The sequence below is a fragment of the Microtus pennsylvanicus genome, chromosome 9, assembly GCF_037038515.1.
Source record: "Microtus pennsylvanicus isolate mMicPen1 chromosome 9, mMicPen1.hap1, whole genome shotgun sequence".
In the NCBI taxonomy this organism is placed as follows: domain Eukaryota; kingdom Metazoa; phylum Chordata; class Mammalia; order Rodentia; family Cricetidae; genus Microtus; species Microtus pennsylvanicus.
Genome location: NC_134587.1, coordinates 43,563,985 through 43,584,188, shown reverse-complemented (window position 1 = coordinate 43,584,188; position 20,204 = coordinate 43,563,985). Strand labels below are relative to the sequence as shown.

Genomic DNA, 20,204 nt, shown 5'->3' with positions numbered 1-20,204 from the left:
GTCATCCTAGACCTGAGATTCATAGCAAGAAAGGCAAATACATAAGACCCAAACTGGAACCACTACCGCATGCCATGCCAACTAACTGATAAAAAGAAAAAAAAAATTGTCTTCTCTGTTTACTTTGGGAGGGTCTCATACAACCAAGGCTGGCCTGGAAGTCTTTATGTGACCTAAGAAGACTTTCCTGTTTCCACCTTCCTAATAGTGGCATTACAAATACCTACCTCAGCTGATAAGAGCAGTGCTTCTCAACCGATGAGTCTTGACCCCCTTCGGGAGTCACAGATCAGATACTTACATCAGGATTCATAACAGTAGCAAAATTACAGTTATGAAGTGACAACGAAATAATTTTATGGTTGGGAATCACCACAACATGAGGAACTGTATTAAAGGGTCAAAGCATCAGGAAAATTGAGAACCACTGGATTAGAAGCAACTGTTTTTCAGAGCTGTTTTGCCCCTCCTCTCTTAACAAGGAGCATTCAGCAACATCTGGAAATGGCTTTAATCCCAGCGGATCTCTGTGAGTTCGAAGCCAGCCTGGTCTACAGAGCGAGTCTCAGGAAGGCTCCAAAGCTACAAAGAAACCCTGTGTAGAAAAACAAAACAAAACAAAAAAAACAATGTCTGAAGACATTTTTGGTTGTGACAATAACAAGGCAGGGGAGGAAAAGGTTCCTGGCATGCAGTCGACAGAGGTTAAAACTGCTACTAACAATCCCACAAGGAACAGAAGAGTCCTGTGGAGAAACGAGCTGGTCTAAAAAGGCTGTGGTGGTGGTGGTCTATGCCTTTGATCCTATCACTCAGGAAGCAGAGGCAGGCGGATATCTGAGTTTGAGGCCAGCTTCATCTACAGAGTGAGTTCCATGAACAGCCAGAGCTACACAGAGAAACACTGTCTTGGGAAGAAAAAAGAAAAGATACTCACTAACACGCTCATGCAGAAGCAAGTAAGGGTACTTCAGTATTTCAAAAAGAGGAACTCGAAGCTTATTTTCAAAATCTTGGCCACTACAGTCAAATAGCTGTTCCTCTCCATTGTTGTCTACTATATATAATTCATCATCTTCTTCAACTTCTGCCTTCATAGACTTCTCAAAGTGATTTATGAGGCGTAAGGTTTCTAGTTCCCATAAAACCTACAGAAAGATGAAAACAGTGTTTTTTATTGTAACGAAATATGCTGTGTAACAACCATTCCTATAAAAAGCTTTTTCCTCTGCGAACAAAAATTTAGAAGCAGCGGTGGCACACTCCTTTATCCCAGCACTCAGTAGGCAGAGGCAGGTCCATCTCTGAGTTCTAGGCCAGCTTGGTCTACAGAACGAATTCCAAGACAGCCAGGACTACACAGAGAAATCCTGTCTTGGGAAAAAACAAAATAAACAAACAATTTATAATTTTAAAGTAGCAGCTATCATATATCATACATACAGAGACATAACTTGGAGCTAGGGCTTCAATTTCTACCACTATGTCACTGAGATATGAGTCTCATCCAATTTGGCTTTCCAACAGATGTAAAACTTGCTTCCATGACTTTAGTCCAAAAATACTATAGACGCAAACAAATCCCCCTAAACTTACTAAAAAAGCAAAAACAGTTAAAGAGTAACGATGTAGCTCAACTGTTAGGGTGCTTGCCTAAGAGGCATGAGACTCTGTTCATTCTCAGCACAGATAGACTTGAATGTGATAGCACAGGACTGAAATCAAATACTGGAGAGGTGGTAGCAAGAGGACCAGAAGCTCAAGGTTATCATCAGCTGCACAGGGAGTTTGAGAGGAGTGTGAGCTAGACACCCTGTTTCAAGAGTTTCTCCTTGGCATCCCCAACTTAACTATACAAGTTGGTAAAAAGGCTTAGCTTTTAGCATGTCTTAGCTTTCACCATGCCTTCCTCACTAAGCATATCTAGCTTCTACCTGAGAGATGATGTGCTATTTTTCCTTTTACTTAAACACTTCAGGTCACTATAAGTGGTCTAATTTCAAAACTGTTATCTCAGGAATTAAGGAAGCCTAAGGAGAGGGAAAAGAGACAGGGAATGTCCAGTCAATAAAGCAGGTAAAATTCACACATTTACTGATTAGAGCACTCACTGCCTGACTTATGACTCATGGCCCTCCAAAGCAGTTACAAAAGCAACATCAGAAATCGGTGATTACAAATCACCAGTACATATAACAATCAAACAGTTCAAAATAGGAGAATAACACAAAGTAACACAAAAAGAGGATGTAAGTCCTTGCTCTTGCAAAAACAGCAATGGTAAAATTTGTTCAAAGCAAGATTATAAAACCTTCAACTTTTAAAAACAGAGTATTGTAAATCTAAGAGACAAACAAGATATACCTATATAATTTTTTTGTTTTTTGTTTGTTTGTTTGTTTGTTATTTAAGACGGATTTCTCTGAGTAACAGTCCTAGCTATTTTGGAACTAGCTCTTGTAAACCAGGCTGGCCTTGAACTCACAGAAATCTGCCTGCCTCAATCTTACCAAAGGCAATCTACAGGTTCAATGCAATGCCCATCAAAATTCCAGCAAAATTTTTCACAGACCTCGAAAGAACGGTACTTAACTTCATATAAAAAAGCAAAAAAAAAAAAAAAGCAAAAACCCTGCATGGAGGCACATGCCTTTAATCCCAGCACTCCGGAGGCAGAGGAAGGAGGATCTCTGTGAGTTCAAGGCCAGCCTGGTCTCCAAGAGCTAGTTCCAGGTCTGGCTCCAAACGCTACAGAGAAACCCTGTCTCAAAAAATCAAAAAAAAAAAAAAAAAAAAAGAAGAAGAAGAAGAAGAAGAAGCAAAAAACCCGAAACAATCCTGTACAATAAAAGAATTTCTAGAGGCATCACAATCCCTGACTTCAAACTCTTACTACAGAGCTACAGTACTGAAAACAGCCTGGTATTGGCATAAGAACAGACAGGAGGACCAATGGAACCAAATAGAAGACACAGATATCAATCCACACTTCTTCGAACACCTGATTTTTGATAAAGAAGCAAAAAATATCAAATGGAAAAAAGAAAGCATATTTAACAAGTGGTGCTGGCATAACTGGATATCAACATATAAAAGAATGAAAATAGATCCATATCTATATCACCATGCGCAAAATTCAAGTCCAAATAGATCAAAGACCTCAACATAAAGCCAGCCACACTGAACCTTATAGAAGAGAAAGTGGGAAGTACACTTGAACACATTGGCACAGGAGACCACTTCCTAAATATAACCCAAGCAGCAGAGACACTGAGAGAAACAATTAATAAATGGGACCTCCTGAAACTGAAAAGTTTCTGTAAAGCAAAGGACACAGTCAACAAGACAAAATGACAGCCTACAGAATGAGAAAAGATCTTCACCAACCCCACATCAGACAGGTCTGATCTCCAAAATATACAAAGAACTCAAGAAATTGGTCAACAAAAGAACATAAATAATCCAATAAAAAAAATGGAGTACAGACCTAAACAGAGAACTCTCAACAGAGGAGTCTAAAATGGCTGAAAGACACTTAAGGAAATGTTCAACATCCTTAGTCATCAGAGAAATGAAAATCAAAACAACTTACACTTGTAAGAATGGCCAAGATCAAAAACACTGATGACAACTTATGCTGGAGAGGCTATGGGGAAAAGGGAAAACTTCTGTATTGCTGGTGGGAATGTAAGCTGGTACAGCCCCTTTGGATATCAGTGTGGCAATTTCTCAGAAAATTAGGAAACAACCTTCCTCAAGACCCAATAATACCACTTTTGGGTATATATCCAAAGGACACTCAACCGTGCCACAAGGACATGTGCTCAACTATGTTCATAGCAGCACTGCTTATCATAGCCAGAACCTGGAAACAACCTAAATGCCCCTCGACCAAAAACTGGATAAGGAAAATGTGGTACATTTACACAATGGAGTACTACACAGCAGAAAAAAAAATAATGACGTCTTAAAATTTGTAGGCAAATGGATGGAGTTAGAAAACATCATATTGAGTGAGGTAACCCAGACACAGAAAAACAATTATCATATGTACTCACTCATAAGTGGTTTTTAAACATAAAGCAAAGAAAACCAGCCTACAAATCATAATCCCAGAGAATCTAGACAACAATGAGGACCCTAAGAGAAACAGACATACATCTAATCTACATGGGAAGTAGAAAAAAGACAAGATCTCCTGAGTAAGTTGGGAGCATGGGGACCTTGGGAGAGGGTTGAAGCGGAGGGGGAGAGGCAGGGAGAGGAGCAGAGAAAAATGTAGAGCTCAATAAAAACAGAGAAGTCAACCAATGGAATCGAATAGAAGACCCCGACTTTAACCCACAAACCTATGAACACCTGATTTTCAATAAAGGAGCTAAAAGTATACAATGGAAAAAAGAGAGCATCTTCAACAAATTGTGCTGGCAAAACTGGATGTCAACCTGTAGAAGAATGAAAATAGATCCATATCTATCACCATGCACAAAACTCAAGTCCAAATGGATTAAAGACCTCAATATCAGTCTGAACACACTGAACCTGATAGAAGAGAAAGTGGGAAGTACTCTACAACACATGGGCACAGGAGACCACTTCCTACGTATAACCCCAGCAGCACAGACATTAAGGGCCTCATTGAATAAATGGGACCTCCTGAGACTGAGAAGCTTCTGTAAAGCAAAGGACACTGTCACTAAGACAAAAAGGCAACCCACTGACTGGGAGAAGATCTTCACCAACCCCGCAACTGACAAAGGTCTGATTTCCAAAATATATAAAGAACTCAAGAAACTAGACCGTAAAAGGCTAATCAATCCAATTATAAAATGGGGCACAGAGCTGAACAGAGAATTCTCAACAGAAGAAGTTCAAATGGCCAAAAGACACTTAAGGTCATGCTCAACTTCCTTAGCGATCAGGGAAATGCAAATCAAGACAACTTTAAGATACCATCTTACACCTGTCAGAATGGCTAAAATCAAAAACACCAATGATAGCCTTTGCTGGAGAGGTTGTGGAGAAAGGGGTACACTCATCCATTGCTAGTGGGAATGCAAACTTGTGCAACCACTTTGGAAAGCAGTGTGGCGGTTTCTCAGGAAATTCGGGATCAACCTACCCCTGGACCCAGCAATACCACTCTTGGGAATAAACCCAAGAAATGCCCTATCATACAACAAAAGTATATGCTCAACTATGTTCATAGCAGCATTGTTTGTAATAGCCAGAACCTGGAAACAACCAAGATGCCCTTCAATGGAAGAATGGATGAAGAAAGTATGGAATATATACATATTAGAGTACTACTCAGCAGCAAAAAACAAGGACTTCTTGAATTTTGCATGCAAATGGATGGAAATAGAAAACACTATCCTGAGTGAGGTAAGCCAGACCCAAAAAGAGGAACATGGGATGTACTCACTCATATTTGGTTTCTAGCCATAAATAAAGGACATTGAGCCTATAATTAGTGATCCTAGAGAAGCTAAATAAGGAGAACCCAAAGAAAAACATATAGGCATCCTCCTGAATATTAACCTTCATCAGGCGATGAAAGGAGACAGAGACCGAAACCCACAGTAGAGCACCGGACAGAAATCTCAAGGTCCAGATCAGGAGCAGAAGGAGAGAGAGCACAAGCAAGGAACTCAGGACCGCGAGGGGTACACCCACACACTGAGACAATGGGGATGTTCTATTGGGAACTCACCAAGGCCAACTGGCCTGGGTCTGAAAAAGCCTGGGATAAAACCGGACTCGCTGTACATAGCAGACAATGAGGACTACTGAGAACTCAAGAACAATGGCAATGGGTTTTTGATCCTACTGCACATACTGGCTTTGTGGGAGCCTAGGCAGTTTGGATGCTCACCTTACTAGACCTGGATGGAAGTGAGTGGTCCTTGGACTTCCCACAGGGCAGGGAACCTTGATTGCTCTTTGGACTGACGAGGGAGGGGGACTTGATTGGGGGAGAAGGAGGGAAATGGGAGGCAGTGGCGGGGAAGAGACAGAAATCTTAAAGAAAGAAAGAAAAAAAGAAAGAAAGAAAGAAAGAAAGAAAGAAAGAAAGAAAGAAAGAAAGAAATTAAAAAAAATCTGCCTGCCTCTGCCTCCACGATTAAAGGCATGCATCACCATGCCTGGCCCTATATGAAGTTTTTTGAAAGTCCCTAAACATGGGCCCTTTATAGCCTGAGTACTGAGAATGAGAAACTTGACACATCACACTGCCATCATGCTACACACATCGCAATATATCTACTAACTATAAGCTATTCCAAACTAAATGAGAAGCAACTGGTGCTTCTTTGTCAAAGGCATCAGAGAAGGCCTTTCTTGCCTTATCCATGCCTGAAATAACAGTACTCGTGACACAAGTGGATCAGAAGTTCAAGGTCATCCTTGGCTATGTAATAAGCATGAAGCCAGTCTTGTCTCAAGAGGTGTGGGGATACTTTTCCTTAAATATAAGTTTATGCACAAAGACATCGAATAGTTTCAGCATAAAAGTTAAGGATGGGGAGATGCTCAGTCAGTTAAGTGCTTTCCTTGCAAACTTGAGGACCTGAATTTAAATCTCCAGCACTCATGTAAAAAGCTGGGTGCACCAGCATGTGTCTGTAATCTCAGACAGCCAGCCTATCAGTAAAGGGACCCTGTTTCAAAATGTAAGATGGAGCTCAATCAAGGAAGACAAACAACACCAAACTCTGGCTTACACATGCAAATATAGGAACAGAGGCAGAAATACATCACAGACATCAAAAACACTTTCCCATATATGGTACATCTACTATTTGTTCTTTATCAGATAAATGTAATAAACCTAACATACTTGCCTTTAGAGTTTATAAGTATCTCAATAAAAAAGAAAACATTCTTTGCTTTTTGGAAACAGGGTCTAACCAGTGTGCCAGGTAGGCCTACAACTTGCAATTATCCTGTCCTACTTCCTGAGTGCAAGAAATGACTTTGCAAAACTGTTTTATGCCAAAATAACTACAACTGACGTACACCTGTACTTTTAAAGATTCAATTCAAGGACATCAGTAAGTATTTACAGCAACTGTTATATACTAGGAAGTTAGATACTAGAACTGTACTAGATTTCAAAGTTTTAGTCATACAGCACCATTTCCCTGAATGCTTTTAACAACTACACTTAGGATTTCCTGGTTAGACTTTACTGCAAATTACCTCATGCAAGAATGGCACCTCATCTCTGGCTCTGTGGTACTCAGCCACGCACTCTAAGCAGTAGCAGAGGTCTTCATCAGCTGTTTGAAATTCACTTGATCCAGTGCTCGATGCATAGCACTTTATGACATCAACGGTGGAAGTACCACCTGGAGTACACCAACAGCATGTGCTCATTCTGTACCTGTAACAGGAAAATTTTTGTTTAAATATTTATTTATTTATTGTGTATACAATATTCTGTCTGTGTGTATGTCTGCAGGCCAGAAGAGGGCACCAGACCTCATTACAGATGGTTGTGAGCCACCATGTGGTTGCTGGGAATTGAACTCAGAACCTTTGGAAGAGCAGGCTGCTCTGAGACCATGCTGATGGCTCAGCTCTCCCCGCCTGCACCTGGGCAGATGGCAAAATCAGGCTTAGGCAGGCGGACGAGCATGGTGGATTCCTGCCGCCATACAGAGATGTGTTTTCAGACTACACAGTGCTCTGTGTGTCAGATTTGGCTGTAACTTGGATGAAAAGAGTTTCTGTGCCGCTCACTCAGTCTCAGGAGTTAAACTGCTGAATGCGGCTCCAATGTGGACTTGCTGTATGCCTGGAACTGTGTGTGGCTCAGGGGCACCAAATGGATCTGAGGCAGGAGCGGCTGCTCCATGCTAAACTGTGCTGACCTCAGGCAGGAACTACCGTAATTACCGTAATAACAGCACAGTTAAGTTTTAGACTGGGCAGGAAACAGGCTCTACCCATTACCGTATTACATTTACATGGCGCAATTTCAGTTTTTAAGAAATGCTTACCATTTTAAGAAATGCTCCTGGATAGTAAAAAAAAAATACAGATTCACAATAAAACAGATTCAGACACTGTTGGATGAATGTACGTAGGCTTGGGAGAGAGAAGAAAAAGAATATAAAAAATAAAGTTAATGTCTTAAAAAAAGGGTAAAGTCTTTAAAGAGACAGAGTACAGAGAGTTAAGAGATTAAAAGAAATAAAGAAAAATAAGCCACGTAAAAATGAAAATTTCACAGAGAGTCTGGATTATGTACACTGTGTTTTCTTTAAAATTTTTGACTGTGAAGGAGCTAAGTACAGAGAGACATTTCATTACATTGGCTGCCAAGCTAAACCAGAATGGATATAAGGGTATTACGATTTCAAAATTTGGGTCTAAGGATATGATGCTTTGGAGAGGGTCTTCTTTTGTTTTCACAGAGGACCAGACCCTGTGGATTGATTCTATCCCGATATGGTATGATAGACCACGACCTCCCAAAAAGTTGCTGTGAACACCCTCAAAAAATTACTTCACTCAACTGCCAACTGAGATAAACCTGGCACACAGGTTACACCCTAAATGATCTGATTAACAGTGCCCCCATTCAGCAGGAAGCAGTTTGGAGAGGAAAAAACTGCGCCCATGTTCCCAAAATATTGTTTATAAATGTTCTTTTACATTTAAAGGGGAAAATGATATAGGTATGAATAATTTGCATTGGTATGGATTTTAAGGTCAATTTTGTTATATGTATATGTATTTTTTGATCTTGATTAAGGTATTGATTGTGTAGTTCATTTAAAAATGTACTGTATAATTAAGAAATATAGGTTGTTAATTGATAATCATCGATAATAGTAAAGCTTGTAGTCATGTTAGTTAGATTTTCTAGATATATAGAGATATATTTCAGATAGGCATTCATCTCTCTCAAAGGCTGCACAATATGGCATTTAAAATATTTTAGTAACTTAGGACTTTTCATGACAATGAGACATGTCTGCTCCTGGCGACACCAATCTACTTCGAGAGGAAGATGGGCATCGAAGACGATCCTTATGGAGTTTGATAGCCATTTGGGCAAGAAACTGCTCTTGCCTGGACTGTTGAATAAAATGGACACAGAGAATCCGCAGAGAGAGGACTGCTGAACTTGCCTAAAGGTGAGACGGTCTTTTGGGGTTCATGACTCATGAAAGAGTCTGCGAGACATTCTGCAGGACACAGCAGATAGTGACTGAACTGTCTTTGAAATTTTCTGCTTCACGGAAATGTCTGCTGGATACTATGGGCCTGAAGGCCGAAGATGGATGCCCCAACGGTACAGAGGAACTTTGGGTGACTGTACAGGCAGCAAGATGTCTCTGTCATTTCTAGAGCTTTGGATTTCTTGTTTGCTTAGGTAATATTATATCCTTCTGGAGTCTTTGATGGAGTTGAAGAATGGTTAGTTATAGTTTTCCTTAGTTATGATAAAAGATAAAATAGATATATTGTAACTGTAATTCTTGCTTAATATCTGTTTTGTTATACGTAATCTTACTATGTTAAAGTGAAAGCCTTTCTTTTTTGTTTACAGAAAAAGGGGAAATGATGGGGGAGAGTCTTCTGTTTTGTGTTAATTTCATTGGTTAAATAAAGAGACTGCCTTGACCCTTTAATAGGACATAAAATTAGGTAGGCGGAGTAAACAGAACAGAATGCTGGGAGAAAGAAGCTGAGTCAAGGAGTCGCCATGATTCTCACTCCCAACACAGCCGCAGGTTAAGATCTTCCCTGGTAAGCCACCTTGTGTGCTACACAGATTATTAGAAATGGGTTAGGTCAATATGTAAGAGCTAGTCAATAAGAGGCTGGAACTAATGGGCCAGACAATGTTTAAAAGAATACAGTTTCCGTGTAATTATTTCGGGGCATAAGCTAGCCATGTGGGCGGCTGGGTGCCAGGGACGCAGCCTCGCTGCTCCTACTACAATAGCAGGCAATGCTCTTAACCACTGAGCCATCTCTCCAGCCCCTGTAACAGGAAAATTAACACTCAAGACTTACTCTTTATGCAGAATATTCATACTTTCTACTTGTGATCCAAGTCATCTAAAAAACTGTTTTCAGAGCCAAATGTTGTGCTGGCCATCTTTTCAAAACTGATTAAACCCAAATATGAAATCAGGGTAGGGGTGAAGCATAGTGGCAAGAGTATTTGTCTCGCATGGAATCCCTGGGTTTGATTCCCAACATTAGCAAAAATCCTGAATACATTCTGTTAGTCACAACACTAAGGGGTATGCCATTATGTGCCAAATGGGTTCAAACTATACAGTACTGATGTAAAATCAGATAAAGACACAAATTAATATTTTCAAGCTACAGATTTTGGAGTCTCCCAATAACTTAAAAAGCTAAAAAATTTTCATATTCCTAAAAAGCAGTTCTAGAAACTTCCAGAAATACATATAAATCTGTACCAATAGTAAGAAATAGTAAGAATATTTTCTGTTATTTGACAAGATATAAATAGATTGCTGCTCTATAATCACTGCTCTTCAACCAACTATAAACTCCTAATAGTTACAAAAGGTCACAAACTATTGCTACCAAGTTTTTTATATACTCTCATCCATCCTTCACCATCCAAACTTCAATTTAAAGGGTTTTAAGATGGTCTTCCAAATCCTAGCAGTCTCCAAAAAAAAAGTACCAAGAGTAAAAAGATTACCAAAAGGCATCAAAGCCAGAGTTTGAAGGATCTCTAGGAGAAATATAATTTATATAACTATAACTAAGTGTATATAAAAACTAACAGAAAGCCCTGTAGTAAATAGTGTACTGTGGTTGAATAAAAAGCAAACGTGTATCTGATATGCAATAAATACATAGGTTAATGCAGGTAAAAATGAAGACTGAGCCTAGAGGATCCAGAACTGCCCGTCTATGAAAAAGCACATAAAACTGAAACAACATGAACAGGATAAATAACATTGACTAGTAAGACAATAATAAATCAACACAATTTACCTATAGTAATACAAATAAGTGAAAAAATGAGAGAGAAGGAACATACCTAAGAACTTCAAGGTACAATAGTTATTTTCTGTTGCAGGCTAATCTCAGCCCCTCAGACTATGGGACTAGACTTTTTATTTATTTATTTATTTATTTTTATTTATTTATTTATTATGTATGCAGTGTTCTGCCGGCATGCCTTCAGGCCAGAAGAAGGCACCAGATCTCATTATGGATGGTTGTAAACCACCATGTGGTTGCTGGGAATTGAACTCAGGACCTCTGGAAGAGCAGCCAGTACTCTTAACCTCTGAGCCATCTCTCCAGCCCCCGGAACTAGACTTTTTAAATTGCCTCCAAAAACCAGAATTTAGAAAGGGAAAACACACACACAAACTTTCTAATTTATGTAAACTATTAGCCAAATGAAGGAAAAATTTAAAAGCAAATTTCCTTAAATTCATCCCATAAACTCCATGGCCCTAGTTCATGCATTCTCATCAGGTAGTATAACTCTTGAGAGAAAAGCCAATCTGTGACAAAAGTTTACTCCTGTATAACAAAAATATATTATAGAAAGACTATATTTATTGGTGGGACTAAATTTTAGGGAAAAAAGCAATTAGGAAAAAAAATGTTGGTCTGGTGAAAATGGCTCAGTGGTTAAGAGCACTGCACTGGCTATTCTTCCAGAGGTCCCGAGTTCAATTCTCAGCAACCACATGGTGGCTCACAACCATCTATAATGGGATCTGATGCCCTCCTCTGGCATAAAGTCACACATACAGATAGAGCACTCAAATAGGTAAAATAAATCAAAGAAAGGTTTTGAGTTTCCTTTCACTGAGATAGAGGAAATATCAAAGGATTGGAAACCTAATCAGAGTCACTGAATGTTTGGATATGGCCATCTGGCAGCATGCGGGTTTTTAGTAAAGAACACTCTACAATGCAGAGTCTATAATCTCTGCTATAAGAAATCATTAATAGGGGTTAAAGAAATGGCTCAGCAGTTAAGAGCACTGTGCTACTCTTCCAGAAGTCCTGAGTTCAATTCCCAGCAGCCACTGGGAATCATTTATAGTGGAATCTGATCCTCACTCCTGGCATGCAGGCATACATGCAGATAGAGTACTCATACATATAAATTAAAAAACTAAAAACTGGTTATACCAGACTAACCCAGAGGGGTAAAAAAAAATTAATCTCTGAGTGGTGGTGCCATAGGCCTTGAATCCCAGCACTCAGGAGGCAGAGGCAAGAGAAATCTACAAATCAAGTTCCAAGACAGCCAGAGCTGTTACAACAGAGAAACCCTGTCTCAATCAAAACAAAACAAAACCATTAATATAGCCAGGCCTTTCATCCCAGCACTTCCGTGGCAGAAACAAGCATATCTCTCTGAGTTCAAGGGGAGCATAGTCTACACAGTTGAGTTCCAGGATACACAACTGAATTCCAGGACAGCCAAGGCTATGTAGAGACCATATCTTTTTTTTTTTTTTTTTTTTTGGTTTTTCGAGACAGGGTTTCTCTGTGGCTTTGGAGCCTGTCCTGGAACTAGCTCTGTAGACCAGGCTGGTCTCGAACTCACAGAGATCCGCCTGCCTCTGCCTCCCGAGTGCTGGGATTAAAGGCGTGCGCCACCATCGCCCGGCGAGACCATATCTTAAACAAAACAAAAAACCCTGATGATTAGAGGATCAGAGTTCGATTCCCAGCACCCATGTCAGGCAGCTCATAACTGCCTGTGGACTCCAGCTCCAAAGGATCTAACACCTCTGGCCTTGGCAGGCACCTTTACACTCCCTACACACACACACACACACACACACAATGGTTACTTTTATACCTACTACAGAATACACTTTTGAAGTATACTTTCTTCACACTTCTAAACAATTTAGAGTAGCTCTAAACATTAAAAAACAGAAAACTTAAAGATATCAAAAAGAAAAAAAAATCTTCTAAGTACGTGTTCCCCTGCATTGACATTACTGCCACCCATTCCATTCCCAAAGCATTAACCTTTTTTTTTTTTTTTTTTTTTTTTTGGTTTTTCGAGACAGGGTTTCTCTGTGGCTTTGGAGCCTGTCCTGGAACTCGCTCTTGTAGACCAGGCTGGTCTCGAACTCACAGAGATCCGCCTGCCTCTGCCAAAGCATTAACCTTATCATCACCTTGTTTTTTCTCTCTTGTTCTGCTTCATCAGTCCTAGCATTTCTCCTTTCTTCTCAGTATCAGTATCACTCAGTCTTGGTCCACTGTCATCATTTGTCTGAATTACTGAAGAAATCTCATCTCTCTGCCTCATCTGTCCAACCTCCAATTCTTCCTATAAAATGTTGCCTAGAGGTTATTGAACAAAGTAAGACTTCCAAAGCCAGTTTGGGGATAAAATTCCTATCACTGAGTTCCATCCACATACAAGCCCCTATAACCTTGCTTCATTCTCTTGCTATTCCCATCTCCTACATTTGTTCTGCCTAAAACTCACTGTGTCTGGCATTCCTTTAACTGAAGCTCTCCATCTGCCTTCAACAATCACTCTTCATATCAATACACACTTCTTATTAGGAACATAAACTACCAAGTTGGTAATATAATGCACTCTAGTAGTGATTCTGAAAGAACACCTGCTGAGACCAGTGTACCACACAACCTTGAATTTGAATGCCAGCGATCTGGGAGTCCTGTCTCTTTTCCAGGGTCTTTGAGAATCTCCTATATCCACCTTTTTATTGCCTTCTTTCCTGACTAAGGTGGTTTGGTTTACTTGTCTGCCCCCACCTCAACAATTCGGAGTGTCAGTGTATGGACTTATTCTGTATTTTTGTAATTCCAGTACTCAATACTTATCAAAAAAAATAAAAAAGAAGTGATTGTTTTAAAAAGGCAATTACCTTTGCAAAAAGTCCTACAGAGAAGAGATCCTCTTTGTTGAAGCTTATTTATGCTGGGTTTATTTGTGAATAGACGAAGCTCTCTGCATTCAGATATACTCACACTTTGGCCCCAAAAGAGAACATTTCTGAAATTAAAAATAAAATAAAACTGATAAAGCGCCCCTTACATTAAGCATCTCACCTGGGTTTTGCGTCAACCTTGCATTGTCACCTGATGAATTACCTCCATCAGGTTAGACAACACATCCGCAGACACCTACGGTGCACTAAAGGGAGCGCTGTAACACTGATGACCTCACTTGTCCAGGACTGCTCCCCCTCCCCCGGCATCCAGGTAGGACTTCCTTTGATAGCCTCTGCCATGGGTGTGCGGGAGGCCGTCAGCACTGCCAACACCTGGGGTCGCAGGACGCGCGTCCCGGTGCCCGCGCGGAAGCGAGGCCAGGACGGAGGGCTACGTCCTGCCGGCCCCTTCCCCGGGAAGACCTCCCTCCTCCAGAGGCCCTGTTCAGAGCCCTTGCGGTGCATCGCAGCCCAGAGCCGGCGGCGCTGAAGCCTGAACGGCAGGGCTCACGAGGCAGGCCTGGCGTGCGAAAAGCACCAAGCACTGCCCACCCGAGGCCGCGCAGCTCTGGTCGCGCGCTGCTCTCCGGAAAGAGGGTAGGAGTGGCGCCCTACCCCGCGGGTCGTGCGCTTACCATTGGCAATATGCCGCGCGCCCCGCCACGCGCACGCCTGTTCGCCCGCTCGTAGCCTGCCCGCCGAGCTTCTCGCCCGGCTCGGCCCCGTTCGGTCTCGCTGCAGCGAGCTAGCCGACCTCCATGCCTCGACCCCGACAACTAGCCGCTGGCGGAAGTGCTAGGCAGAACCCTGCGCCCAACCCGCTATCGCCGCGCGAGTGGGTACCGCCCCCAAGCCACCCCAGCCACAGCCTTTTTGTTTTGGAACGCCAAGAAGGCGGGCCACGGGAAAACCAACGGCGGGGAGCCAAGGCCTGGCAAAGGCCCGTGAGCTGGCGTCACATCCGGGATGAAGGGGGAAGTACGACCAATAATCAAGAGTTCCTTTCGAAAGAAGCGTAAACTGCGGTGCCGCGCCCCGCCCCGAACTTTGCTCCGCCCCGGACATTGCCCCATTCTGTCCTTTGCTCCGCCCCGGGCTTTACCCCACCCCGAACTTTGCCCCATCCTGGCCTTTGCCCCGCCCCGGGCTTTGCCCCGTCCTGTCCTTTGCCCCGCCCCGGACTTTGCCCCATCCTGGCCTTTGCCCCGCCCCGGGATTTGCCCCTCCTCAGACTTTGCCCCGCCTCGGACTTTGCCCCATCCTGGCCTTTGCCCCGCCCCCGGTCGGGTCTGACCTTTACATTTACACAGCTGCCATTTCTCTTCGCCTCTCTTGCTTCCTAACGTCTGAGACGCCTAAGGCGGCTTCTCTGTTAGAGACCCGACCTAGACAGTAAAATGTCCGCTTGACGCAGAAAACGGTACTGCTGTGAGCCACCGAGTTCAGGGCAGCTACACGGTTTAGTCCAGACCCGTTAGAACAGGTCTCACTAACGGAAGACACGCAGTCACTCCAGATTCCCCTGGGGACCGCTGGCCCGCCCACACCTCTCCCCTAAAACCCAGGAATTTAGTAAAAAATCACTTTGTTAAGCCCAGCATGAAGGTGAAATCATTTTACATCCGCAACGCGCCTATAGTCCCAGCACTTAGAGGCTTGAGGCCAGAGGACCCGGACCTGAAGCCCAGCATCCTACAAAATGCGAATTCGAATTCGAGGCCTACATTACAGTCACCAAAAAAATACTTAAAAATTTAAAAAAAATCTAAAAAAGGGAAGTCAGAGGGTGCAAGGAGGTAACACGGGAGAGCACTTACCTAGCCAACTGAGGCACTGGGCTCCATCACCGCCGGTGCCACAGATAACAAGGCAATAGGTAGCAGGTGGGTCAGAGACCGTCCTACCCCTGGAGAACCTTAAGGCAGAATGAGAAACGCGCCTGAAAAGCACGGTGGTAGGACTCTAAGGAACGTTCCAGAAAGGGGGCGTGGTTTAAAGGCAGCAAATGACCGTTAGGGGCTTAGGCCAATCAGGAAGCAGCGCGAGGCTGACCGTTATTTTCTTGCTTTAAGAGTTTTTTTTTCTTTTCGTTTTCTCAAAGATTTCTATCAAAATCAAAATAAAATTTTCAAAAATATAGTTTCAAGTTAAAAGTATTATGTGTATGCGTAAAAAACAAGGCTCCGAATACCTAACTCAAATTTTCAGAAATGGGGGGGAAATGAGACGATAGGAACTATCCAAACTTTCATGTCCCTGATGATACAGAACCTTTCAGAATTCATTACACAGATTTTAGATTTCAGCTAAATACCATGTTGTTTTAATCATGAAAAAACATAAATGCTAAGTTACTCATTAGTCTAAGTAGAAACATTAGTCTGGGGCTAGAGAGATGACTCTGTGATTAAGAGCACTGGCTGTTCTTCCGGAGGACTCGGGTTCAATTCCCAGCACCCACAAGGCAGCTCACACGATCTATAACTCCATCTCCAGAGTACCCAACCCCCTCATGCAGGCAAAACACGAATGTAAATAAATTTTTTAAAAAAAGAAAGATAATTAGTCTGGCCAGACAGTGTTGGCACTCGGCAAAAAAATAATTTAATTAAATTTAAAAATCCTAGCACTTGAGAGGCAGAGGCAGGAGGATCTCTGTGACTTTGAGGCCAGCCTGGACAGCCAGTACTGTTTCATAGAGAAACCCTGCCTCAAAAAACCAAAAAGCAAAAAGCAAAAAACTTAGTCTTTCAGAGGACCCAAGTTCATTTCCTGTTACCAGCTTTGCAGCTTATAGCTGTCTGTCTGCATCTCCAGTCCTAGGTGATCAGAACACATGCCCTCCTCATGCCTCCTCAGACCCTGCTCCTTAAGTGGGGCACATACACAGAAAGATAAAATGAAAAGAGAAAATAGTCATAATTCTAAACACAGTAGGCTAGTTACAAGGAGCACAAAATGTTTTGTCATATGAAATCAGGACCAGAAAGCTCTAGGCTGGCGAAGATATCTTCCATGTACCAGTTTTTTTGTCTTTATACAGTCATAAAACATGATTTTTACTGCTTCTTTTGTGGATGAAACTGAAGGCAAATATTTCCTGCAGCCCACAAAAATGTCTCTGAAGCCCCTGTGACTCCTTACAATCTTTCAAACCTTTTTTTTTTTATAATTTATATTATGATCTTAAGTGCTTTGGTGTTTTGCCTGTAGGTATGTCCATGTGAGGGAGCCAGATCCCCTAGGATGGAGTTACAGACTGTTGTGAGCTGCCATGTGGGTGCTGAGAATTGAACTCAGGTCCTCTGAAAGAGCAGCCAGTGCTCTTAACCTCTAAGCCAGCTCTCCAGTCCCCCACCCTTGTTTTATCTATATGCAATATAAGTCTAATAAACCTTTATGCATAATTGGATTTTACCCTCAATCGTAGTACTTGGGAGATGGAGGCAGGAGGATTACCAGGTGTTCCAGGCAAGCTGGGGCTATAGAGTGAATTCCAAGCCAGGTAGGATGCAGAGTAAGACCTTATCTCAAAAAGCCAAGTAGGAATTTGGAGTTGGCCAGATGCCCCAGTACCACAGAGACGATTCATGCTGCTCTCCCTCTCTCTTTGGGCCAGAGAAGCTTCTTCTTGCTGTGGGTAGCAGTTAATGCAGAGACTAAGAACTTGCCAATGTGCCCAGTATAATAGAGTACTCAGATGTAGGGAGTCATCGACATTGACCTGCCGCTAGCCAAGGCTCAAAGAAGGCGGAAAGAGTGTAAGAACCAGCAGATGGGAAGGAGAGCTGTGAACTGGACATGGCCTAACTGGTGCATAAATGAGATCTCGGCATTCGTGGTTACCAGCACATCAAGGCAGTCAAAATTCCAGCACCGGTGGGGGAGGGGAGGAACCCCAAGGTCCCAATCCTATCAGATAAGCTATTGGCAGTTGATGGCAGTTGAAGGAGGGAAGAGAGTTCCTTTGGGGAAATGTGACAGCTAGGAGGTGGCTTATTCCCCAGTGGAAGGCCACACAAACCCACCCATGGGCATGTGGGCAGCTCTAACCGGACTCAGGGGATGATTGATAACAACAAATAAAAATAAATAGGATATGAAGCTAGGGGAGTTTTTTTTTTTTTTTTTGGTTTTTTTTTTTTTTTTTTTTGGTTTTTCGAGACAGGGTTTCTCTGTGGCTTTGGAGCCTGTCCTGGAACTAGCTCTGTAGACCAGGCTGGTCTCGAACTCACAGAGATCCGCCTGCCTCTGCCTCCCGAGTGCTGGGATTAAAGGCGTGCGCCACCACCGCCCGGCGAAGCTAGGGGAGTTGAAGGAAGAAATATTAATATGCATTATGTATAGTTCTTGGAAAATAAAATAAATTATTTTGCAACTAAATAAAGTTAACCCTAAGGAGTTAAAGAGCCATGTACAAATGCTAATCCCAAAGATGCAAGGAGAACAACCACCAACCTAAATCATCATGGCCAAATTAATCAAAGCAAGCAATTAATTAATGCAAGCATTTTTATTGTGTACATGAGCTGCCTCCCCTTAAAGCAGTGTTCAAGAGGTCAGAGCTGGACATAGGCAAGATAAGGGTTTTCATAGATCAGGAATAAGGGGTTTCCAACTGGGATTTGGCAGACAAATAGATGGGGTTATAGAGGCAGACCATAATAAGGTAATCATAACAACAGGTGCTTATAATAACCTTTGGAAACAAAGGTAGGGTTGCATGATGGTCACAAACAAAGATGGTTTGCTGTTTCCTGAAACAGGCAATAGTTAAGGTTATAGGTGGGACATAGCTGAGTCTTTGAAGAACAGGTATAATCATAAACAGGAATGAACCTAGTTTGTCTTTATTATAAGACCAGGCTGGCTCATAACAACCAAAGTACAACAATAGATTTGTAAATGGAAAGTTGTTTTGTTTGCTTGGGGACTGGCTTGCACACTCACTAGATAGCTTCCAATCACCCTGTCCCCAGCTTGCTTAGACTAAGGTCTGAGACAGCCTGTTGCTCCTTGCCACCAATGTCCATCAACACTATCCTGCAAAGGGCCTGAAGAAGGCCGGTGCACAGAGGTACATGGACAGCTGCTGTGGGTAGTTGCTGCCAGGAGGCTGGCATTGGCATCAAATGTCATCCAGTCTAGCCCAGAACTTGTTATGTATCAGAGGAAAACCTCCTGCCTTGATCTTCCAAGTGCTGGGATTACAAGTATGTATCACCATCCCTGGTTTACTTGGTGTTGAATAAAAACGAACATAAGAGACACACTATAAATCCCAAGGATGTGGAGTTCTAGCACAGGCTGGGGCCATCTGAGCAGCAGTTAGGCTGGGTAAGTGTGGAGAATGAGGGGCTACAAGATGGCTCCAGGACATCTAGGGGAATTCTACTTTTTTTTTCTCTTTTGTTTTTTTGAGATAGCATTTCTCTGTGTAGCTCTGGCTGTCCTCTGAAGAGCAGCCAATGCTCTTAGCTGCTGAGATGGGGTTTCTCTTTGTAATAGCCATGGCTATCTTGGAACTAGCTTTGTAGATCAGGCTGGCATAGAACTCATACAGATCTGTCTGCCTCTGCCTCCTGGGTGCTGGGATTAAAGGTGTGCACCACCACTACCCGGCTTCTCACAAGACCAGTCACAATCTATCAATGACCTTCAAGTTGGAGGGGAATTACAAAGGAAACTATCATGAGTTGGGCTGTGAGTTATTGACTCAGTGGTTATGGTAATCTCAAAGATGCAGGAGAAAGACCACTTCCCAAATCATGGCCAGATTAAAGCAAGATTTATTCATATTCACAGGCTGTCTCCCCCAAGGTACCGTTCAAAAGGACAGCCATGGACATGGGGAAGACAAGGTTTTTATAGCCCAGGACTAGGGGTTTCCAAATGGGGGGCTTGGCAGATAAATAGTTGGGGTTACAGAAGCAGAACACAAGCATAACAAGTCGGTCATAACAGCCTTGTGAAGGCATGGGTGCCGTTTCCTGGAACACGAAGTACAGAATCGTTTATAGTTAAGGTGAGGCATAGCTTAATCCTTGAAAAACAGATTTAATCATAAACAAGAAATAACCTAGACTGGCCCTAGTTTGGCTTTGCTATAAGATGGCTGTCTTAGTTAGAGTTTTTATTGCTGTGAAAAGACACCATGACCATGGCAATTCTTACTTATTTTTTTTCTTTTCTTTTCTTTCTTTCTTTTTTTGTTTGTTTGTTTATTGGGACAGGGTTTTTCATTTT

General features: G+C 42.3%; 1 protein-coding gene across 5 annotated transcripts in view; it reads right to left on the bottom strand.

Moving 5' to 3' along the window:
- Setx (senataxin) overlaps positions 1-14,926 on the bottom strand; it is a 65,979-nt gene extending 51,053 nt beyond the window's left edge. For 2 of the 5 annotated variants that reach the window (XM_075985611.1, XM_075985615.1), the window contains exons 1-5: positions 14,594-14,757; positions 13,893-14,020; positions 13,170-13,324; positions 7,204-7,387; positions 938-1,148 (exon numbers count right to left, since the gene is read on the bottom strand). In XM_075985611.1, coding sequence (XP_075841726.1) covers positions 938-1,148; positions 7,204-7,387; positions 13,170-13,303 — 529 coding nt within the window. In that variant the 5' untranslated portion in view covers positions 13,304-13,324; positions 13,893-14,020; positions 14,594-14,757. Of the gene's footprint in view, positions 1-937; positions 1,149-7,203; positions 7,388-13,169; positions 13,339-13,892; positions 14,021-14,593 lie in introns of all 5 variants that reach the window. The other 3 variants (XM_075985612.1, XM_075985613.1, XM_075985616.1) reach the window with 3 other exon arrangements.
- Positions 14,927-20,204: the final 5,278 nt, after the last annotated feature.